This window comes from Ambystoma mexicanum, chromosome 10 (genome assembly GCF_040938575.1).
Source record: "Ambystoma mexicanum isolate Mex_15411 chromosome 10, UKY_AmexF1_1, whole genome shotgun sequence".
NCBI classification, from domain to species: domain Eukaryota; kingdom Metazoa; phylum Chordata; class Amphibia; order Caudata; family Ambystomatidae; genus Ambystoma; species Ambystoma mexicanum.
The window spans coordinates 677,068,785-677,094,419 of NC_090932.1; the positions used below are offsets into that span (position 1 = coordinate 677,068,785).

General features: G+C 43.9%; 1 protein-coding gene across 2 annotated transcripts in view; it reads left to right on the forward strand.

Moving 5' to 3' along the window:
• PCOLCE2 (procollagen C-endopeptidase enhancer 2) overlaps positions 1-25,635 on the forward strand; it is a 636,371-nt gene that overhangs the window by 594,021 nt on the left and 16,715 nt on the right. For both annotated transcript variants that reach the window (XM_069618265.1, XM_069618264.1), the window contains exon 7: positions 135-218. In XM_069618265.1, coding sequence (XP_069474366.1) covers positions 135-218 — 84 coding nt within the window. The remainder of the gene's footprint in view (positions 1-134; positions 219-25,635) is intronic.

Sequence of the window (25,635 nt, forward strand, 5' to 3'; positions counted from 1 at the left end):
AGTACGTATAGATGTAGATGGATTTTCATAAATAGTGTGCAATATCGCCATATTTTGCATATGCTATTTTTTTAATGCTTGGTGATGACTTATGTATATTTTATAAATGTGTGTGCTTTTCTCTGATTTTCAAGCTATGAAACCGACTGCCATCCCTTGCCATCAGAAATGCAAAAGAAGCGGGACCCTGGAGAGCAATTACTGTTCGAGTAACTTTGGTAAGAGAAATCCTGCTTTTCATCATGTGTGCAATTGCTTGCTCCCTGTGGCGGCGAGGACCAAGGTCAAGACCCTCTGCATCGCCCACAAGGCTTTCTGAGGCTGGGGACCACACTACCTCCAACTTTCTCTTCCCAAGCATCTTCCTTCTCGAGACCTTCGCTCATCCACCTCAGTCAGACATCTCTGAGGGTCAGACACTTCTCCAGGCAGAGAAGAGAGTGCGGGGTAGAGCTGGGTCCTCCCTTACGAACAGCCACCCTGCCTCTCTCAAACTTGAGCAGGACCATCTAAGGTTCTGGAAGCAACTCAAGACCTTCCTTTTCGCTTCTGCTTTCTCTCTCCCTTGCTGATGCCCCTGTCTGCGGCGCATACTGGTTAAGTGGCCACCCACTGAACTTACAGGACCAGGCTCCTGCGCGACCAGTTGCCCTTGCACTGCCTCCAGGCCTCCCAACCACTTACGGGACTGTATCTGCAACCCTACAGTCCCCTGACCCTCTGAACTTATGAGCCACCTCCCGGCAGCACTTATAAGTTACTTTGCACTCTCCCCTACCCATTCCCCCCTGCCACTTCTCCCCCTTTCACCTCCACACTTACGCAATCTGAATGTCACAAAGCCTAGTGAGATCTTTGTTTTGTCCTCCTTCTATCCTCCCTCCCTTGTCTTGCCTTGAGGCTAAGGGCCTGATTCACAGAACGTTTCCCTATGAGATTGAGCCATTATAAAACACTTCTATGAATCAGGCCCTATGTGTTAAGCCTGCAGAGTTCAGCTGTGAAATGGAAAAACGAACCCAGGCAATGTCTCACCTCCACGCTATCCGTGTCTTCCATTGGTGTATGTGCCTCAGCAGCTCCCCTGAGGTGTTTTTAAGAGAAAACTGTAAATATGTCAGGGGACAACACGTTCTCCCAGTTTAAACACAAGCCACCCAACAGAAGGCGGACTGTTGCTCTATCAAAGTGTCGATTCAACCTCTGGTCTGCCGTGTTGTCTGGCTGGAGCACTCGCTGTATATTTTGCCCATAATGATATGTTTGTCATCCGTTACCCTTTCCACGCAGTTGCATAATTCGGTTTGTGGATAGAATTTGTTTTCCTGCTTGCTGGGAACTGGGAAAGATGGGGAAACTTCGAGACTCAGTGCTATAGAAGCACGATTGTACAGTAGTTCAGTGGGGGTGTTGAGATTTGCAGTTTTGTTGCACAACTATGCTGTGCAGTGCAACCTATGCACAAGAGAGTTCAGCGTGGCATAACATCCTCCGTAAACTGGATCCCCCATGCTGTTCATTTACGCACAGCCACACACACATATTCATGTGTGCAAGTACCACACATACCTGCCCCCCCTCGATACACACACAGACGCCCTCTCGCATGCGCCAAAAACACACACACGCATACACACAATTGCTCGCGCGCGCCACACAAACGACCAGGAGGGCCCACCTCACTAATGTTAACTCCCTCTACCAGTCCAGGAACCTTGTTGGCCCAGAAGAGTGTTATTATAGTGAGCAGGTTACCCGGAAACTGTGCTTTGGCCCCAGGGGTGTTGCTAGGTCTGGAAAAGATCCGGGGCTACACTCATGTCGGGACTGTCAGGGCTAGCTAGCCTTTTCGGTTGTATCCGCTGAGATTCTTTCTAGGGCTACAACCAAAAGACCCGGGGCTATAGCCCCCTCAGGCCCCCCTCCCCCCACTCTCAGCAGAATCCCTGTTTGGCCCTATGGAATATGGATTCTGCCTGCTGCCCGCTGCAAGTATGCAACTGCGGCACAGGAAATGAGGTTGATCCTCACCGGATTTATGGACCTGAGGCATGGTCGAGGGCACATGGAGGTTTATGTACAACAGTTAGTGTTAATGACCTTCTTCAAGGTTAATAATGCCATTCTAGCATTCTTTTTCGAGTGCTGTCAGCTCCTTCTAACCAGTCACCAGGGGCTATCCCCTTCGCCCCACCCGGCCCCCCCACGAGGCCACTACTGGTATTGCACCAGGGAACGTACAGTGCAGGAGGCCTGACGCAGGGTAATGCCCCAACAGCTATGCATCCAATGGAACGGCTTTTGTGGGTAATGCACATAGAGTTTGGGATTCTATGGAAGTTAAGCATATATAGTATTGCTTTATATGATGGCTTCACAAAAAAAGCAGTTGAAGTCTGCTGGGCAGAGCTGATACGTATGTTAGCTACAAAGATACACTAGTAGAGTAATAATAGTGTTCTGCAGATATGACCGGGGGCTCCTTGGCCACTATGTATACGTGGCACTGAATGTTATGGGACCTGAGCAGGTAAAGTACCAATGGGTATGTTCCTAAATACATGGGTAAGGAATGACAGGTCTGGCTGCTCCGCCCATGTCCCTGCCTGGGATGACACTGCAAACCATTCATTCGTATTTTGGAGGTCTGTCATTGCTCTTACACTAGGACTGCTGTTCTGTTTCTCTCAGGGGCATTTTACATTCCCTCCCTGATTGTGTCGCCATCATTCTCTCTGGGTTGGAGTTCCATGCACTTACCAGACTGTGAAGAATGCCGCCATCTTACTCCTGACCATCACATGATATGTCTAACTTCAGCATCTCATGTTCTAGACCCACACATCCACTGTAATAGTCTTGCTTTTTCTAATCTGCTTCTGTGTGCTATTTCTGTCCTCTCTCCTCTCTTTCTCCTCTTCTCTAAATTATACAGGCACCATCTTACTAGCTCGCTCCCGTCTGAACCATCTATAATTTCATTTTCCACTAGTAATTCATACAGTAGAGTCTGGATTCTATTTACCACACAGAGATGAGCATTATGCATTTCTATTTTCCTTCTACGTATAACATCATCAGGAAAGTGATACATGCAACCTTCTCTTTTGAGTTCTAGTCACTGTTCACCAATGATGTTCTTCCTCCTTTCAGTTCACTCCACCTGAGCGTTCTTTCTCTTTTCACCGCTGTCCATCCGCAGACAACACTCTCAAAAGCTGTCACTCCATCTTGTTATATTGATCCATCTTCTTCATCGTTCCTCTCAAAATAAGTGCTGCTCTGAGAAAATCTTTGTAAGAAGACAAAGGAGTTGGGTAGCATCAGGAGGGTGGGATAATAATTGCCTCCGTGACATTAACAGAATCTCAAATCTCTTTCTTAAATAACTAGAAGCAAACCAAAGTCTGTTGCATAGCACAACATGTTCCTGTTATGCAAGTGCAACGTTTCAGAACCAGGGGAAGAAGATTGAACAGTAGGCTTGCAATAAAAGATATGAGAAGCCTGTTCCTGAAACTACTCAGCCAATCAGAGAATGTCCTCCAACCAAGCATGAAACCAAAAAGACCTTGGACGCTGCAGCATCTCTGGTTAAATGGGCCTGAAACTCTGAAAGATCAATACCAGCCAAAACACACCCCATCTAACCCACCTAGCAAGAATGGGAGAATAAACAGTGTGATAGGTTTACGGAATGCGATAAACGGATCATTGGACATTCTCGAATGAATCGCACAGTCTTCATATTTCCTCAAACATCGCCCCGCACAGAGAGTAGGAATGTTCTGAAAGCAAGGAAACTCAATCAAAGACAACCCTGTCTCCATCCTATGTGTTTTTTCTGAAGCACACTCATTCAGGAGTAAAATACCCACCGACCCTTCTCAACATATAACCTGTTTTTTTTATGCCATCTGCAGGAACAAACCCCGATTATCCAGCCAACTCTTAAATACAGCACCAAATGAACATCCCCAGGTATCTAGGTTCGGAAAGAATAAAAACTCCAATACCCTTAAGTAATCGACAAATCAATGGCTGGGAACCAACAGCTCAGACATCTAATGGGGCCATGGAATGAAGAGATGTCAGATCAGTATACATTTAATTTGCTGTCCGATAAGCGGAAGGTGTGGCAAGTCCAGCCAAAACTTTTACCACCAGGATAATATCCAGCCGAAAGGGATCCGCCCGCCTTTGTTGGGCCTCTGAATCCAGACCAAGGACTTTTAGGTGCTCCAGTAAGCCTTAATCTTGCTGGAGCCCTTGATTGGCTGATATATTTTGAAGCCATGTCTGAAATTCCTTCTGGGGAACAACTGACCCTACGGGTAAGAAAACCTGTTACATGTAACACATGGGGCTGCCCTTGATCATTCAGAAGTAGGCCCCTACATTCTGGCACCAATATTGGGCAGCCTCTGGTTAATGGCAGAGCTAGGGGTAACTATGCTTGTGTCATCCTAATGGGGATGATCAGGGTTCTACATGTCTTCAATTTGGACTTGCACTTTTGATCGACCATAATTCAACCATTTTCTTTATTATGGGGTGTCTTTCCTATGCCCCCCTGACTACCCCACCCCCTCATCCTTGACCCTGGTATGCATCTATATGTATATGAAATTGGTTGATTTGATCAAAAGTGTACGACCATCTGTCGACAACATCCCAGATTGTGAGTCACTCACAATGATATGCTCGGTCTCTAACACCTCTTTGCTAACCATCCTTCTCACATACAGACGACCATAAGTTATTACAGTCCATCTTTTGCAGAGAAACTCACTGATGCAGCCGCCAACCTAGCCATAGACTGGACCGTCAACATCTGACAATACCAGCAACTCCAAGATCAGGCTTGAGAAGGAAGACGATCCGATGATGACATTCCTCACTGTAAACCTCACTACACAACATCGCAAAAACTGGGAAAGCGTACTATCCACATAGTGGGGCATATACGAAATGGTATATTCTATAATGAGAACATTGTCACAGTCTGCTCCCATGTCCACCTCCCCTGGGAAACCACATATCTGTTCGGTTCACAAGCTTCACAGAAGTTCCACTGCATGCAGGAGGAACAGAGGATAGCGCAGGGGCAATGCAGAGCAACAGAGGTTCGAATCCCGGATCTGCACGTAGAAGTCAAGTACGGTATCAGGCGCGCTATGAAAAAAACAATTAATTAAATAAATAAATAAGAACCATCCTTACATCCTCTGACCTTATCCAGACCCTGAAAAGAAGGACATGCCAACACATTATCAGAAATACTGGAATCAAAGAAACCAACCATCACATCAGACCCATCAAAAATTATTTTTTGAACAACTCCACACCCCTAATAACTGGATGAAATCAACTTTAGAAAAGATTGCTCCAAAAGAACCTTTCAAGAACTCACATTAGAATAATTTTGTGAAATGGTACACACCAAAACGACACTGCATGAAGAAAGAGAAATGAAAATTGGAGAACATTTGGAGGAAACACAACTTACAACCAGACAGATTTGCCTGCCACAAACAGCTATGTTTCTACACTGCAGAAGAAAGCAAATGACTCCAGATGACTTGAAACAGCACAACACAGCCAAAGGAAAATGTTAAAGATGATCAAACCATTTTAAAACCTGACAGCCTACAGCAAAACACTAGTACCAACCCAAGAACTATGCAATAGAATGAAGATTGCCAAAGCGCATGGCGCAGGAAGTCTTGATTCTATTAAAGACACAGAGGCTAGCATTATGCTTTATCTTCTTTAATTCTGCTTAACAACAACTTTTCAAATCTTTACTTTTCATCATATTTTTTTTTTGTGTGTGGCCAACTGGCACTAAAGTATAAAGAAAAACAAAATACATTGAAAAAACACAGAGGTGTATCTACTACATTTCCTATGAGTCTTTGGCTCCCTGGTAGTCCTAGCCTCCATTCTATCCTCCAATGAGATGCACTCCCTTGGTATAAATGTCCCTCTGACTAGGTGCCTTCCTCTTCTTTGCTTGTTTTCGAACTTGGTAACTTTAATAACAGTCCAGTAACAGTCTCACAATTGAACTCGCTGTATTTCCTATTCTGCCTCGATCCTAGAGCTTCACAGTTGGTGCGTTAGCTGGTTACTCCCGAGGATTCTTCTGGTCCTCTCCTATTTGGAAAGAGATCACAGTTGTAAGAGGGGGGGGGAGAGGAATTTACTGTAAACCACATAACACAATTATACTTTCATCATTGCTAGACTCTGCTCCATTGTTCATTCAGTCAAAATCTCTGCATGATTACCTTGCTGGCTGCATTGCCAACTCTTGCTGCCCTCAAATTCCTCCAGGGAGGGATAATGCTCGCCTCCGTGTCTTTAATAAAATCAAGACTTCCTGCGCTATGCGCTTTGGCAATCTTCATTCTTGGACAAGACCAGAGGCGAGCATTATGCTTGTTCAAAGCTTTGTATCACTGCTCCTGCAATATTGTGTACTGGCTTAAAGTAGAAAGTTCTGAAGACAGAATCAGTGGACCAGTCTGATTCCTTCATGATCTCCTGCAGTGGAACTCCTGCTACAAAAGCTCCTGAAGCCATAGCTCCTCTGGTCGAGTGAGCTCCAAACACAGAAATGTCTATACCTGCGCTGTCCATCACTTCTTTTACCCATCTTGAAATGGTAGCTGGGGCAACCGCTTTATATGGACTTCTGCGCGCTATCAGTAGTTGTGTCACATTTCTAGGCCTTATGTCTGCTGTTGCTGCTTCATACGCCTTTATGCATTGCGCTACGCAGAGTTTGCTATTGCCTGGAAAGTAGGGGTAGGTAATCATTTTGGAGTTGGTCTTAATACGCTGCGCTATATTAAATGCTACCCCCTCCGGATACAAAATCTTTCTATCTTCCTCTAGCGCTCTGACGTCTGACACTCTCCTGCAGGATACCACACATAGAAGTGTAGCCAGCTTCCCAGAGAGTTGTCTCTTCGATAGTAGGTCATTTGTGGGCCATTGTTCAAAAAGGTAGAGTATCTTATTAACGTCCCATAGGAAGGAATACTTTGGTCTCGGTGGCTTACTAACCTTTATCCCCTTTAACAGTCTAGTTACTGCTGGGTGTTCTCCTATCGGTACTCCGTCCACTAACTCGTGTCCTGTTGATATAGCCGACCTGTACACTCATACTGTTCTGAAAGCCCTCCCCCCAGTGGTCAGAGATGCCAAGAAGTTCACTAACTGTACTATAAGGGCTGAAATGGGAGAAAGACTCCTTTCACTGCACCCTAAATCCCAGGCCTGCCATGCGGAAATATAGCTCCTGATGGTGGAGGGAGCCCATGATACCTTGATGAGCTCTGTAGCCTCCTCTGAAAGTCCTGGCAAGCACCATTTGTGCCTGAAACTATGCATGCTATTTGGGTTAGTATCTGGTTCAGAATCAGTGGGTGAGACATTCCTGTCGGATCTAATAGCAGATCCTGCCTGTGAGAAATCCCCTGGGGGAAATCCGTGGAAAGTTCCATCAGAACTGGAAACCACACTTGCGATCTCAATTCCGGTGTCACTATGACCACTTCCGCTCTGTCTCTGCGCACCTTGGCTAGTGCCCTCGCCCGCATCGTGAATGGGGGAAATGTGTAATGTGTGTGACCTCCCCAGTGGTGAAGGAAAGCGTCTGTACCTATTGCTCCCGGATCCAGCCTCCAGCTGAAGTAACTGGGTAGTCGAGCATTCAGCCTGGAGGGGAAAAGATCCGTATGCAGGGGCCCCCCCTTTTGTTGTAGCTTGCCGAAGACTGAACTGTATAGCGTCCAGTCGCTGGAATCTACTAAATATCGGAAGTTCCAGTCTGCCACTGTGTTCCTCACTCCCGGAAGATATTCGGCTCTGACTTCTACTTCCCTCTCCAAACAGGAGCGCCAGAAATCCGTGGCTAATTCTGCAAGCATTTTGGATTTCGTGCCCCCTAGCTTGTTGATATACCTCACGGCCGATATGTTGTCCATTCTTAATAGGATGCAACATCTCGCTCTGTCCTTCGTGAAAGCTCTGACCGCGAAGGAACTTGCTAGTAGTTCCAGGCAATTGATGTGTAGAGTTAACTCCTCCTGTGACCATTTTCCTCCTGTTTCTGTGCTTCCGCACCTGGCTCCCCATCCTGATCTGCTGGCGCTGGATTCTATTATGAGCTCTGGAAGGTCTTCAAAAATTGCACGGCCGTTCCAGGCTTCCATATTGTGAAGCCACCATCTGAGCTCTGTCCTGCTGTCCTCGGCCAGCGGCACTAGCCGATGGTATCTCCAACCCCTCTGTAGATATTTGATTTTGAGTCTCTGTAGACCTCGGTAATGCAAGGGACCGGGAAAGATCGCTTGGATAGATGCTACTAGCATTCCAACTATCCTGGCTAGATTCCGAAGCGATATAACCGTTTTCCTCAGAGCTGCTCTCTGGTCCTTCTTTTTCGCCCTTATCTTGGCCGGCGGAAGTTCCAATGTGGCCTTCCTGGTGTCTATAGTGAAGCCTAGGAATTCTATTCTCCTGGAGGGCGTCAATACTGATTTCTCGGTGCTGACCAGAAATCCTAGACTTGCAATGAGGGATGTTGCGTATTGCACTTGACTCTGCAATCTCTCCCTGTCCTCTGCCATGAGTAGGATGTCGTCTAGGTAGATGATCATCCGAATACCCTGATTCCTCAGGACCATCACCAGAGGCCTCAAGAGTTTCGTAAAGGCTCAGGGGGCTGAGGCTAGTCTGAACGGAAGAGTTTTGAACTGCCAGATCTCTCCCTCCCACTCGAACTGCAGGTATGTTCAGAACTGTGGGGCTATAGGTATTGTGAGGTAGGCGTCCTTTAAATCTAGGCGGGCCAACCAATCGTCTTTTCTGAGGAGGTCCGCGAGTAGATGGATTCCCTCCATCTTGAAATGCCTGTAAATGAGCCAACTGTTTAGCTCCTTTAGATTGGTAACTGGAGGCACCTTTCCTTTCCGATGGACTAGGAATATGTTGCTGAGGAAACTGGAATGGCGGGCTGGGCTCTCTCTATGGCTTGTTTGCGTGCTAAATCGCAAATCTCTGCCTCTAGGAGTTGCTTTTCTGCTAAGGAAGTTTGTATGCGGCGCGGGGCTGCTATTTGCTGAGGCTCTGCCATGAAATCTAGATGGAAGCCCTGCGCTGTTTGCAGTACCCAAGCGTCTGATGAAAGCTCACGCCAATTGTGTATAAAAAGCAAGGTTCTCCCACCTACTGGGGGGTATATAACTGAACTTTCTCTCACCTGTGGGGTTGTTCTGCCTGTAGTATCCTCTGCCTTGGCGTCCCCTGAATCCTCTACCTCGAATGGGGAAGAAGGAGTCTTGTTGCCGGGATTCCCAGTACTGGGAATCTGTTGGCGTTATAGCGGCCGGACGAGCGACCTCTAAAACGGCTGGCCCCTGCAAAAACCCAACTGGGAAAGACTTTCCTTATAGAGGATTGCGCTTTCCCAAGCGCCGTGTAGGTCCCCACAAATGTATTCATTTCCTTGACGAACATGTTGCCAAAGAGTAGACCTAGGCCACCTTCGCCCGCCTCATAAGAAGCTAGGACCCCCAGCTTGTTATCGATCTTCAATAACATAGATCCTCTCCTCTCTGCCAATATTGCGCTATTCGTGCTCCCGAGCAAGCAGACGGCTCTCTGGGCCCATCCTGCTAGTATTAATGGATCTGCAGGCTCGCCGGTGTCTTTGGACCTCTCGGCCAGGTCCATGATTTTAGGGATGGGACCTGCCAGGTCAAGAATCTTGTCTTGACAAGACCTCCATGACCTATCCATGCCTCGCCGAGCATCTTTGTTAGCCTTTGTAATGAAGGTTAGCATTTCAGGATCCATCTCTGGCGTCTCAGCTACTTTGCTTGAGAGTTGGGGTCTTGGACATTCTGCTCTAAGGCGGAACCTGGTTTCCTTGTCTAAAGGTCTCCGGATTCTCTGAGCCATATAAATCGCCACTCTAGGTGACGGGGTCCACTCTGTGGATCTGGGATGTCTTATCGCCTCTGGCTCAAACATGTCTGATGTGTCCTCCGGGGTACCCTCCACTGAGCTGGCATCTATAACTGGCTCTCTACTCTCCTCCATGTCGAGGCTGTCGCCTTCGTCTTGACCCTTCTCCTGGCCATACTCTTCTGAGGAAGAGAGTGTGTTCCCTGGATTATCAGCCCCTGGGGTAGTGGGTACGAGCTGAAGTCTTTGAGAAGAAAGCATACTTTAGTCTCTTGAATGAATCAGCTGCCTCTTGGGGCTTTTCATCCTTCCCCATGTCCTTGCCCAGGGGGGTAGAAGAGTGCTTCCTCTTCCGGGTCGCTTTACTCCCCCTTGGTGTATCTTCTAGAGGCTGTCTAGTGGAGGTCCCCTCACCTGGGTCATCCTGTGTACCAGCTGTGGTGCCCAAAATCTCCTCTAGGACTTGTAGTCTGTCCTGTATAGGCTGCATTCCCTGCACCACTGCTTTAATTTGAGAGTCACCCAGCACTCTCTTGAAGATCTGTGAGAGGTCGAATTCCTCTTCCAGGGGTTCTGGCTCCTGGTCGCTGTAGTCGCACCAGTATTCCTCTGGTCTATCAGAGGTCATGTCTGTGGCTTACAGATAGGGGAAGAGCAGCTTCAGGCCCTGTAAGTTTGCTGTGTTGACCTGCGTGTACTTTTAAAGCAGGTCAGCGTTTCGGAAATTATTTCTTTTTATTTTACCTTAGATCGGGTTCAGCCTCATCAGAATAGTGGAAACGCTGCCAAAACGTGAGGAGATGTGTTTAATTGGCCGTGTAATACTCTCCAGAGCGGCCGAACGTTTGCTTTCCTGCATGATAGCGAAACTTATGGAAGGAGATCGCAATGCGCATGCCCAAACTCTTTCAGTACGCTGAGGCATTCCTGTCAGGCTGTAGTAATCGCTACAGGCCGCGGGAACATCCGCCCTCACGTGATGTCCCCTGAGGCCCTGAAGCAAGCGAGATCGCCCGCGGGCCCAAAAAATCACCTATAAACAATCCGTGACTGCGTTCGGATCGTTAAAATGTATGCGCTGTATTCGTAAATTGAATATAAGTAAATATAAGTAAATCTAATGAGATATAATTAAATATACTCAAATATACTCAAATATATTTAAATAATACATCCTGTCATAAGGCTGGAGTAAGCACAGTGGTGGATATGCTGCACTCATGACAATTACTCATAAATATCCTCTATGAGATTAGCAAGAAAGTAAATGGGGTACTTAGCTGTCGAGAGCAGCAAAAAAGAAGAGGAAGGCACCTAGTCAGAGGGACATTTATACCAAGGGAGTGCATCTCATTGGAGGATAGGATGGAGGCTAGGACTACCAGGGAGTCAAAGAATCATGGGAAATGTAGTAGATACACCTCTGTGTTTTTTCAATGTATTTTGTTTTTCTTTATACTTTAGTGCCAGTTGGCCACACACAAAAAAAAAAAATGATGAAAAGTAAAGATTTGAAAAGCTGTTGTTAAGCAGAATTAAAGAAGATAAAGCATAATGCTCGCCTCCGGTCTTGTCATAGAATCGCTACACACTTTACCAAAAAGATATTACTCACCCAATAAAGGACCACCACTTCCCTACTCAGCCAAGGAGACTTCACCTCTGAAATCAACGCCTCCAATGCTTGCCACCTTGCGCCCCTTCTTCACTATCACCGACTCGTGCAACTCTCCAAGATCTCATGAAGAACCTCCCCTAATCTGTTTGAAATCTACTTGAATCTTACCAACCTGGCACCTGCTTTTTTACCATTCCTGAATAACTCAAAAAACACCGGGAGCATCGCTCTACTATTAAAATGAGCCTACATCAAGCCACACCCACAAAAAATGATCCATGAAATCTATCACCAATCTCAACACTCCTTTCATCTGGAAAATAGTGGAAATATTCATATACAGCTAAATCCATGATTTCATAAAATCAAATATCCTGGAACACAAGGCACACCATTACATTAAGCCAATAAAGGACACATAATCTACCCTGTGCTAAATAGGGGACACACTAAAGAACAGTACAGAGGGCAACTCAGAGAGTGTTCCCATGCTTCTGTACATCTCGGCAGCGTTAATACTGTTAGCCATGAGCTTTTTTTGAAGATAATGGGAGACGTTAGAATAAAAGTAGTGTCCCTGTGCTGGATTACCTCCTTCCTCATCAACAGAGCTAAAATCACTATTATGGCCACTTTCGGATCCCAGCCGTTCCGTCTGGCCTGCAGATATCCCCACAGTTCAAATGGACATATTTGAGGACTACAGCATCCCCTACCAAGGAGGCGACTTCCTCAAAAAATGACCTAGGCAAAGACATCAGTTTTCCTAATCTGAGAAAAATAAGAAACCTGAACGAAAATAGCTGGGTAATTGAACAACTAAAGGTCCCTGCAAATGTGACGGACAACGATGCAGTTTGCGCAGGAGAAAGCTGATGGCCAGTCGAACAAATGCTGAGGCCAGAGCAAAGAGAAGAATGGTTAAAATCCATTCATATGAACACAAACTTTAACGGAATGGGAGCACGAGGTCAATATGAAAGATCATTGACACATAGCAGGTTTATTGGCCAAATCTACATTGGGGACTTTACTTAAAATCGACAAACGATAGCCTACAATCAATAGCCCATTTCTGAACAGCTTGAGCCTATGGCCCTTGCAACGTGCATCTGTTACTGGATGGGATTACACCAAATAACTGGACAAACTCTAGCAGATGGCAAGTTACTGTTTTATTAACACTTATCTAAAACAGGGAGTTTAGAACGAACATCAACGGGCGTACGCTTAGTCTCTCAATGATTTCCACAAAAAATACAATTTATATACTTCATTATGCATCAAAGTGATGTCATTCTATATGGCAATAGTGAAAAACCTATCACAGGTTGGGATTGGTAAAGGGAGACATCTAGATATCCTATCATATAGGAGCTAGGGTTGTTATTGGCTGTCTAATATCAGGTGGACAACTTATGCCTACCTCTTCATACGTGTCATTTTAAGACAAATCAGCTACACCGTATTTCATTGGTGTCTCAAGCTATAAGATTCTTCGTTACACAGACTAATACAATTCACCTGAATTCTATTCACTAATTATAGCTAGCCTATAAAAGGCTTTGATCTATCTTGCATTTCAGCGTCTGTACATTCTTCATGCTTCTGATTTCTGCAGATCTTTTTATCGTGTAATCGTCTTCCTTTATACCTTAATGTTCATGTGATTCTTTACTTTGTCTTTTGTCCTCTAGGATCCTTTCATCATCTTCATTCAGTATCTCGGGACGTCGTGCACACTTTCTTGTGACGTCATCAGTCTGTCTTCTTCGTTCATTCTCATATTTCTTCAGGGATCTCTTCCTGCAGACCGTCATTACGTTGTGGGTACATTCAATACGTTTGTCTCAATGGATATTTTCTTCCAAATACTCCCTGCGGTATTGGTAGGATAGCTGGTGTCAGGCAAGGCACGGTATCATGTCTCAAATACAAAGGAGGTAGAGGAGAGGGATCTCCTGCGTCTGTATACATATGCTCCTCTACATTCCCCTCTCTGGTCGAGTCCTCGATCGCCTCCTCAGGTTTTCCTGCTTCTTTGTATCTTCTCTTGAAGCAGGGTTTCATGGGTAACCATATCTTCATCGCCCCGTCAGGGTACCCGCATTCTTTGTGTGTTCATTCACACTCCAGGTCATGTAATTACATTCTCCACTTGGGGTACAGAAGACCCAACGTCCCACATAATTCTTAGGATCCTTTGGATACCAGAATTTTGTTCCTTCAGGTGCCACAATACTTGCTTTAATATGATCTCTAATGGCACTATCTGACAGCACATAATCTTTTGGTTCATCCTTTGTGTCAATCATGATCTTCATTCCCACTGCTTTCTTTGCCGTTTTCTGGCATTGTCCGATTATTATCCTTATGATACAGAATGCAAACATTATTATCACCAATATTGCCCCAAGGAAGTTAAATTAATTTGCCATCCAATAAGGAACACATGAAAACAGGAGTTAAAACCAACTGTCATCTTCAATGGCCTCTGTCTCCTCCTCCGTTTTCATGTGTAGTTCTGTAAACATTGATATAGCATCCGTCAAAGTCCCATTCTCGCCAGCGTGAAATGGTACGAATGTATAACATGATGGCCTGATGTTGGCGCAAATACCTCCATCAATTGCTTTAATCATGTCGAGGACATACTTATTCTGGAGGGTCATCAATCTTATGGCCCTCAGCTCTTCTTTTATGGCATTAAATACTTTTATAGTGGCATTGATTGTTTGTATCAGCTCCCAAGTAGTGATCTGTATCCATTTGGCATTCACCGCTGTTTGAATTCCAGGCATGAACATGGATGTCAGCATCAATGCAGTCTTGCTGAACAATTTCTGCTCATCAGGAATGTCTTCATAAGTCTTTAGTGATTTTTGTGAGAAATAATTCTCTCGCTTCCTCTGCTGGAGTTCAAGTGACCTTCTTTTTCTCAGGTGCTCATCCACTTTTGGAAAATTCTTAAGTTTTCAGATCACTCTGAGGAATCACCAATGCTGGAACATGGACGTATACCAAAGAACACACTCCAACCTAATTTCTGGGCAGTTTCGTATATGCTCTAGATCCACAGGTCCAATATCAATCAATTAGGACAGCGGTCCCTCTCCTCATTCCTAGAATGTCAATTATGTTTTTGCACCTTTATTCTGTCCAACTCAAATTTTTTCCCTTGCTCCGAAAACACAGTGTCGCATTAACCAATAGGACTACAGCCACTGGGCCTGATTCATCTTCCACCCATGTCAGGAGTTTAGAGCGCTTGGCCCATGACTTTAGACATTCATCATTCACCTTCTGTACCTCGTGCACTGCTTCCTTCCTCAGCAGATAAACTGCACAGGACATGATTCCATCTTCCCATCCTTTGGTCTTACTCACTCGTCCATAGATTAGCAGCTGTGAACACTCCCAGCATCCAGACATTCCAGCCCTTTCTGTCATGTCAGACCAATTCATCCTCTTCATTTCTTCAACAATCACTTTGTCTTGTCCTGCAGAAGGTTACACAAGCATCTTATCTGTCCATCCAGGCTCCTTTTCCATTTGTGTTGTCTTGATGTAATAATCCTGGTATGGAAATGTCTGTCTTGATCTCCATCACAAAGTTGCCCAGGTTCCCTTGAAACTGTCCTCTAGTAGTACATGCTGCTAGATGACTGAGGCACTTTGCAGCTTGCGCTGACATCTCTTTTGAAATTAAGGTTCTTACTGTACTCATGGCATAGGATATGAGAGAGCAGACGCAGCAGCTCTCATCAGATGTGCTCTCCCCCACCTTTCTCATGTGTTGGTACCACATATTATTACACAGGTCAGCTGAATTATCAAGATAGGTATTTATCCCCTGGTTATCTTCTTCTGCATTCCTCTTATGCTGTTTGACGTGGCCAAAGAGGTCAAAGAGATTATCATCATTTGTACTCATACTAGGAAAAATCACAGGTGTTGTTTTTCCAGTTGGACCATTAGGATAATAAATACTTTGAAATGTAAGGTATAGAAACAAAAAGAAAATACACAGGCATATGTATATTAGGCATAGAAATCTAGAAAAACATTTTGTGTGTCATACCAATACATGTTTAACTCATGCTCTATCTATAACCACATTATCTTCTTCCTGAATCATTTTAATACACCTGCTGAATTTACATTCGTAGTTGCACAATCTGCTCAATTATCACAATCAGAAATCTTCTGGACCATTTTTTCGGTCATGAAGAAAGGTGTGCCTATTAACATCTCTCCTAACGAAAGTTGGGTATGATTGAAGTATAAACACAAAAATTGCAACTATAATCTGATGTGTATCGCCATCGGTTGGTAACATATGTTATTTTTTAAATAGTTTCCCAAAAATGAATCTGGAGATTGAATTCTCTTCCAATTTCTAATCCGGAACCAACGTTTAGGCATTGTATTGATGCAATTTTTACTTCTTCAAAGAATCTCTAGAAAGTACGTTTTAGCCTTTGGAATTCTCTGAAAGTCCATGCACTTCCATCACTCATCACTCATCACTCCTGACTGTAGATGGGGGCGTAAGAGGTGTCCTCATACGAAGCCCTGTTACAAACTCATGGGGTGTAAGATGATAGTCTGAACCTGGCTGATTTCGAAGGGCATACAGGCCTAGGGGTAGGCAGTATAGCCATCCCTTTTCAAAGTTAATCTGATCTTAGCTATCCTCTCTTTTAGGAGGCCGTTGAGTCTCTCACATATATTCTGTTTGCTTGAGGATGATAAGCAGAAGAAAATGTATGTTTTATACTCAATAAAAGTCCCATTTGTTCAAACAGCTCATTGACAAAATGTAGCCCATTGTCTGACCTCAATACTTCACACACACATCCCATCTTGGAAATAATTTACGCACTAAAAACTTTGCTGCACAAGTGAAATCAGGGTGTGCACAAGGGCCAGTTTTGATCCATCGAGAAAAGGGCCACACCACCAATAGATACCTGTATCCATTACATGTCGATAGCATATCGACATAATCGAGATGCAAATGCTGAAACAGGCCATTTAGACTGGGTATTACTCATCTGATTGTTCTCAGTGTATGCCCTGCTGTAGACTTCTGACACATGATGCAATTCACCATTAACTGTGCAACGTGTTCCAATAGATTGGGAACAAACCAGTCTTCTGCAATGGTGGCAGCAAGACTTTCTTGTGTTATATGCGCAGTGTAATGTAACTGCTCGAGTGTGACTTTCAATGATGCCTCTGGCATCACTGGCTTTCCAGTGATATCTTGTCTCCATAATGCTTCTGTGGGGGGTAAAGAACACCCCCTACTTTTCCATGACTCCTGCTCCTCTTGTGGGACTCTAACCTGAGTCTTTTAGTTGCATAACTGACAGCATATTTATGAAATCCTTCTTGCACTAGCATACTCCTACTCAATACTTCTTTAACATTTTCACAAATCTGCGGCTTTGTTTCCGCAAGCGATAAAGTCTGTTCATTTAGTATGTGCTGCACATTTTACAACTGCTGTGGCTATTGGGAGTTGTAGTGCCTTAATGAGCCTGTCCAATAAAGAAGCATGTTGCACTGGAGTGCCGTCTGCATGGAGATAACCCCTCCTTCTTCAGCATGACAGCCCTGCGTGCATGGTTGATGTCACATAGGCAGAGTCACTGTAAACCGTCACTTCCTGACCTTTGTGTTTCTTGAGTGCAACAATAAGCGCTACTAATTCTGCTGCCTGTGCTGAAAATTGGGACGGTAGTCTTGCACTCACCAGTACCTCAAATTCACCATTTAATCTGTGTCTGACAACTGCAGATCCTGAATGCCTCTCCCCACTAGTTTGGTCAATTTTCAGAGAACCATCAATAAAGGGAATCTCCCCTCCTGCTAGAGCATTTTCTTTCACCCAAGGTATATCATCATAAAATTCAACATAATTTGAGCAGTCATGCACGTGATCACCTTCTTCTACTGGATTAGCTACAAACGTGGCTGGGTTCACTATTTTAGTAGCATGGTTAGAGATCATTACTTCATAAGCTGAAGCTCTTTGTGATGTCAATGTAACTTTGGATTTCTCTAAAATGGCAAATAAGGCGTGCTCCACATAAAGCGTCATAGCACAGCCCATGGTAATACTTGTGGATTTGTCAATTGCAAATGCGGCAGCAGCCAAAGATTGTTTGCATCGAAAATGTCCTCTCATCACTGGGTCTAAAATCCCACTGTAGTACGCCAGAGGTTTAAACCCTCGGGTTGTTCTTTGTGTGAGTACTGCTGTCATTACTGACCCATTGGTGTGTGAAAACAAATATAATTCTTTACTATAATTGGAAATTCCTAAAACTGGAGCCCTACAGATTGCTCTTTTTAATTCCTCAAATCCTTCCTCCATTTCTTCAGTCCATTCTATCTTTTCCTTACCAACTTGTGCTTTCTTAAGGGCTAGCAAAACCGGTTTTATATATGAGCAAGAGTCAAACACCCAGGCCCTGCATAATTGCATAAACCCAGAAATTGCATTGGCTTTGGCATTTTCATGATAACCTCAGCTATTTCAGGTGTCACTTTCTTTCCTTCATGTAAAATTAACTGGCTTATGTACAACAACTCTTCCTGGAAATACTGTAATTTCTCCTTATGTACCTTGTATCCCTTGTCTGCTGATATAGTCATAAACTGGACAGAGTCTTGTCTACATTCATCCTCTGTTTCAATGCAGATTAATATGTCATCTACGTACTGAATTACCACACTCTTAGTTCAATGTTGCCTAAATCCATCTGTAGGACCCTGTTAAAAATTGATGGGGACTCACAACACCCTTGAGGTAAACAAATATGTTTTAGTCTCTTTTGTCTGAACGTAAAGGAAGTAAGGTCTTGTGAGTCATTATTACACAATATTTTGTCGCAGGATTTGGAACGAATGGAAACTCTGCTTCTACGATCTGATTAAGATGGCGCAAGTCCTGGATAAATCTCCACGATCCTCCTTTTCGATTTTTAATCGGAAACACCGCAGTATTGCACAGGGATTCCAATGGCACTAGGATTCCCTGATTCATCAATGCTGAACTAGTTTTAAATATGCCTTCATCAGCTTTGCTCGGGGTAAAATAGCTCCTGGCTTGATTTTTATTTGAACCTCTCCTATTCCCTTCAATAGGCCTACATCATATGGGTCCCTAGTCCAAAGGACACTTGTTACCTTTTCTAAGTCTTTCTGAAAGAACGCAGGTCGTTGCCGCAAAAGTGCCATTCACTGCAGGATTTCTCTTTTCTCCATTTTTATTAAATATGTAATGCTTATAAAAAACTCTACCTCATCATCTATACGTTCATATCTTAACATATCTTCATCTATGTCAGTCAATCTGTATCCCTCCTCAAGAGCTATCCCTGTCTTCCATGCGCCTCCTTTGTCATCTACTCCTTCAAGCATTGCTATTTCCCTTCGTACTATAGCTGCTTCCAATTCCATAGGTATGTGTGGTCTAAATTAGAACTCATCAGGTATCCTCACAATTTGCCCTACTAATCCTGGTAGCCATGTTAATAAAATACTCACTCCATACATGAAGACTTCGGGATCTAGTGGGACTCTTCGTAGAGCCACTTGCCCTGTAATTGCCAGTATACACTCTCCTACATTTAAATAGTGTATTTCTGGAGTGATTTCATTTACTGATCAAGGAATCGTGTGCTCCACACGATTCCTTGATCAGTAAATGAAATCATCATGTTAAGTTTTGTCATCAAATCTCTACCCAAAATGTTAACTGGTATTTGTACCGAATATAACAAAGGGACAGACATGTCACATTCCCCTATAGAAAGAGGTAATTTATCAGTAAAAGGGACTACATTCGTAGCTGCAGAGAACCCTTGAGCATTCATGGCAATACCTGACATTGGGAATTTTCCCTCCCTTATACAAGAGCCTGTCACCCCAGTGTTTACAAGAAAAGAAAAGGATTTGCCTCCTATCGTTACATCGACCCTTGGTTCCACTTGGGGGTCTGGTATTGGTGATAGTACTGAGCACATCCACCTGTGAGCTGCCCTATTGAGCATTCAAATTCATCCCTGTCCCTGTGAAAGAGTTCCCTCCCACCACAGTGACAACCTCTATCCTAGGCCTTAATATTTGCCCTGTGTTCGCTTTCTGTTGTGTTTGCATAGGTACATTTTGCGATTGTCCTTGCAGTGGGTACATTTGCACTGACCCCTGCTGCTGCACCTGCTGTGCTTGTGGTACCAGTGTCTAATAAGATGTGACCCTGGGCAAAGCCCTCTCGTGTTTGTGTACTGTATGGCGGTGGATAAGCTGTCCCCCCTCTTAAAGGTTGTCCATTTTGTTGCACGTTTCTTTGGTGTCTACATGCACGCATCATATGCCCCGTCAACCCGCAATTCCAACACACTGGGGGTGGCCTTCTAGCCAACCCAGCATTATATCCTCCCTGAGTATTCTGACTTCCACTATGGGCATTTTGAAATCCACCTTGGGTGTCCTGAAATCCACATCCTCTTCCTCTAAATCCATCACCTCTACCTCGTGGCCAAAACCCATACCCACATTGATCCACTGGGTGTGTACTATTCACCTGTAATGTACCCATAATTTTATGCATCTCTACTCCTTATCCACTTGTCACTGCTGCCCCTTCTATAGCAAATGTTGACATTTTTTCTGAACTAACTTAGCTACCTCACTCTTCCTGTTTTCATCTTTCTTTCTATTTTTCTATTGTGATAACCAACAATGATGCACAATAGTTAACTATCTCAGCCCATGGCTTTGCTTCCATTCCGATTTATTTTTTCATTTGTCTCTGTACCTGTTCTTGCAACCCTTGACACAAAATATGATAGAATAGCACCACTGTTTTCCCCCATGGTTCATGCATTTCAAGCTGCCATCTCTCTTGAATATCCTGAATATAAGCAATAGGGTCTTCATCTTCTTTCATTTTACGTGTCATAATTGCTCCCATATCCATCATATCAGGATACTGTACCCTGAGTGCCCTACAAAAATCTGCCCTGCAATTATTAAATGGCGCTCCATCATGTGCTGCGTTTTGTGCTGTCACACTCGCATATCTAGCTCATCTCAAAATATCACCAGCTCTCTCTCCAAGAATAACTGCCAACAGACCTTTCATGTCTCCTATGGCCAGCGTATTTCCCCCTGTCATTTTCTCTAGTTTGTATATCAATATCCCAGCCCCCGAAGTCAAACTAGGTAACTTACATTTTAAGTTATCCTTATCCATCAGGGGCCATGGTATATATTGCGGTCTTGCTCCCCCTTCTCTAGCAAGGGGAACTATGAGAACCCCATCCCATAATCGGACCTGATTATTTGTTTACCTAATGCAGGGGGAATCATTCCTATTCATCTTCCTGCTGGTAACAACCTTAACCTACTCACATAAGGTGGAGATTGTCCTCTCTCACTAGACAATCGTCTTCGGGGAAGTTTGGGATATGGTATAGGATCTGGTGTTCTTTCCTTAGGGTGTTCCAGATCCGACCACCTTACCTCCTTATCCAAATTTGGACTTTCCAAGGGGATGCATGTACCCTCCCCTTCTATCCCATGACCTGACTCCCTTTCCTCATCTGACATTGCTCTACCCCAACTGGTGTGACTGTCATCCTCCTCTTCTCGGTCTAAGTTTAATCCGCTTAAAGAAAGTGCTCTGCGTTCATCACTGAACATGTTATCCTCTCATCATCCCATGGTTTTGGTATCGGGGGTCGTTAGCCGCTCCCTTGAGTCCCATACTCACTATTCTGCCTTATTTGCTGAATTATCTATCGATCCTCTCTCCAATGCTTCAGCATCATATCTTTCCTCTTCTTGTGCTACTTTAGGTATTTATTGACTTTTTTCTCTCATTGGGAGAACTTCACTTATCATGTCCCATTTTCCGTTTGTTTCATCGCTTGGTCTTACTTGTTCCTCAAGAAACAAGACTTGCATCAAGACCCACTGCCTTCTATTCTGTTCTATTCTTTTTTCTACTTTCATTCCCTCTCTCATGTCTTTCCTTGCCCTCTCTTCTTCTTGCCTTCGTTCTTCCCTTCTTACTTCTAGCCTTTGTTGTTCTTCTTGTCTTCTCCTTCTCTGTAATCTTTTTTCCTTCACTCTTTGTGCTTCTTCTTCTCTCTTCCTTTCGTATCCCTTTCTTCTATATCTCTATTCCCACTGTCATATTTCCTTTGTTCCTCCACCAGCTTTATATCTTATTTTGTTCTTCTCTATGCACCTGTTCCCGTTATCTCATCAGCCCTATCATTTTCTTCTTTCCACCTCTTAATATCTCTGTCTATATCTGTTGATATATTTGATCTCTCAACTCTTTCTTCTTTATCTCATTTGAACTTACAGGCATCTTACTTAATTTTGCTCTCTTCTGGACTATCATGACTACTATGAGCGGGGGTTCATACGTTGGGTTAGTATACCCCGCTGCTGCTTTTAATTCCTTTAAAGGGTAAAATCCTGTCTCTTCTGCATCTACGCTCTTAATCTAGGACAGAGTAAAAGGAGCTGAGGGCTCAATGCCCGCCCCTTTATGCTGATTAAACATCCACTCCTCCTGTATTGGGTCTTCTTTCTCAACTTGGTACATTTTCTAAAGTTTTAAAACTGGCAGTCTTTTTTCTAATTTCTTTCCTGTGTACACAGCGTGCATATATGTGGTCATGTGTTGTAATACCGGCTTTGACAATGATCCCCCTTATGATATGATATGATATGGCATTTATAACACGCCTATACACAAGTGTTTCAAGGCACGACGAGGCAAGGGAAGGGGAACAGAGGGAAGCCTTGCAGCCATGGCATGAACATTTTACCAGATGTGCCCTTTACCCATTCTGCACTGTACTGTTTAAGCATGGACGTATGTCACGGTAATGTTTTACAAAGGTGCATTAGAGGCGTGTCCTCCATAATGACAAGTCTCAATTAAATGTTGATACTTACCAGGTCATTAATAACTCTCTACCTATCTTAAAGTGTATTGCTCAACACTTTTAATCTCAAAACAATAAATATAAGCAAGCACAATAAGTTGCTGATCAATCCTCTTTTGTTTCAACAACCCACCTGTCTTCTGACTGCCCTTATCTGTCTTTTGATTGGCTACACTCAGCTCAACACAACGTCACTTCCAACCGTCACAGCTTGTCACTTCTCAAAACTTCATACATCGAATGACACTCAAAATAATAACACAATACACTTTCATAACTTTTGTGATCACCTTCCCTTTTCCCTATAATCATTTATAGTAAGAGGTATTCTTTCCTCGCCTCCAATTATATCACCCCATACGGAGTTTAAAACGTCACCATACACAGTCCTGGCTGTGTGCATTCTCTGTCTTAATATTCTGACTGGAATTTGAGAAGTCTTCTTCTATCTCCCTTGTAATAGGATTACCTAGGCGTTCCTTTATCTACACAATATTCCTGTTATCACAATCCTGCCCCTTTATACTGCCATTTCCATTACTCTACTTACATTCATTTAATCAACTTGAGGACTTCAGTATTGACTCCTCCTCCAATCTGACCACTTCGCCTTGCATCCACAGAGCGCCAGTGGAAACTGAGCAGGGATTTCTTCAAAGAGGTACCTGCCCACCATCTCAGTTCTTCTTGCAAGTTTATTTTTATCAGCCGCTATCCACAGGAAACTCCACGATCTTCAAGCTAATGGCGAAGGATGCCTGATCGTCTGAAACTCTAAAGTCAAACTTGTTTAGATCTGAAACCATCAGCACTGGTACCACATGAGCTCATGGCCCTTGGAACATGCATTTGTTACTGAACAGGATTAGACCAGAATAATTCTAAGTCTAAATAACCGGACAAACTCAATAAGATGGCAAGTTACTGTTTTATTAACAATTATCTGAAACAGGGAGGTTACAACGAACATCAATGGACGTACGCTCAGTGTCTCAATGATTTCCACAAAAAATGTATATACTTCATTATGCGTGAGAGTGACGTCATACTACGTGGCAATAGTGAAAAACCTATCAAGGGTCGGGATTGGTTAAGGGAGACATCTAGATATACAATCATATAGGAGCTAGGATTGTTATTGGCTGTCCAATATCAGGTGGACAACTTATGCCTACCTCTTCATATGTGTCATTTTAAGACAAATCAGTTACACTATATTTCATTGGTGTCTCAAGCTATAAGGTCCTTCGTTATACAGACTAATACAATTGGTTGGCACAATTGTCTGGAACATTTGATTCAATTAGCAGCACTTAAACCAAGACCCAGGTGCAAGGAGATAGGCTATGAAGTACCTCACCACCCAAATAGCCCAACATCTTTTTGTTTTTCAAGTCTTGGACATTACATTATTGAATTGTCGAACAAGGGGGTATAGTCTGGGGCAATACACCTGGGGACAGAAAAACTGTTGTGCTAGCCTGGACTATTTCTTTGGTAACAATACATGCCTCGAAGAGATAGTAGACCTGAAAGCGTTCCCAACTGAATTTAGCAATCAGGCTATACTGGTAGTAAGCATATTTTCAGGTCTAGGCCATTGGACCCATATCACAGTGTTGCAGGTCTGCAGTCAAATTACTCAAGGAATCATATTTGTTGGACGAGCAGACATGTAGTGGGGCAAACCAGGCTATTGCCGAACTCAGCACTTGTGACTATAGACTACTGTACAGCTTGAACGCAAACAAAATGGAATGTTGGCTGAGACGATTAGTGCACAAAGCAGGTACTCTTCCTTTGGGTCATTTAACAGTTATGGACAAACATGCAAATTACTTTGATCCCTCCATTTGAGATGCGAAAAGGGAAATGAGAAGGAGGCTGAGAGACATATGGTCAGCAGCAGTATACCAAAGGTGATTAAGGGAGAATATAAACAATGGTTAAAACGCTGGAGATTATCGATTAATAACAAGAAATGGCAAAATATGGTACATGTCCTTAAAAGTAAGAACACTAGAAATATATGAACATCCCTAGCGCGGGCCAAGAGTGACAGTAAAAAGCACACTATAAAACCAACTAGGCAACATGTGTGGGTGAAATACCTGTACACCAAAGAGGATGATCCCTTTCAGGAGCTGGGCCTACAACATTGCCCGGGGGGTGGCCACTGAACTATACATAGAGTGATATTGAGGACACCATTTTTAACCTTAAGAACTCCAGAGCCCCTGGCACAAATGGACTAGCAGGTATAGTACTGAAACATGACCCTAGGGGGTGGGCTAAGAGCTTGGAAATCTTATTTGATAAGGTATGCCAATCACAGATGATCCCGGATTCATGGCAGCAATCAATCATGCTTTTGATCTACAAAAAAGGAGATTGAATGAAACCAGAAAATTCTAGGCTACTGCCACTATTAGATGTGACAGGCAAAATGTTCTCCAGTCTCGTCCTGAGGACCTTACAGACTTGGGTTGATAAATCCTGTTTACTTAAATTTGTGCAGACAGGTTTTCATCCGGGAAGTTCCCCCACCCATAATCTTAGGATCCTAGATTCCTGGGCGGCAACACTGGGCGGGACCCCATTATATGTAATCTTTGTAGATTTCCGGGCGGCTTTATATGGTGCAAATGGAGCAAAGCTCTGGAATGCCCAGAGTGGTTGCTATTGAGATTAAAGGGCTTACACCACAACACAGGCGGAAAAGTGAGATTGGACAACGCAGGTCATTTGTCAGCTAGAATTGCGCTTGCCGGGAGGGGGGGGTTCAACCTTGCCGATCTCCCCTGAAAGCTCCTAGCCACTATGGGATTCTGCCCCAGAATTCGAAGTGTCCCTATCCCATGTATACTTCACGCTGACTACTTGGTTATCCTCATATCCTCAACCAGACTTACTGTGGAGCAAGGGGGATGTTCGAGGAACTGGTTAAGTGTGCAGCAGAAAATGATCTGACCATAAATATGGAAAAACCAAGGTCATGGTGATAACGGCTACAAAAGTTAATGGACCCATATTTTCCGCAAGCCTGGGTAGCTT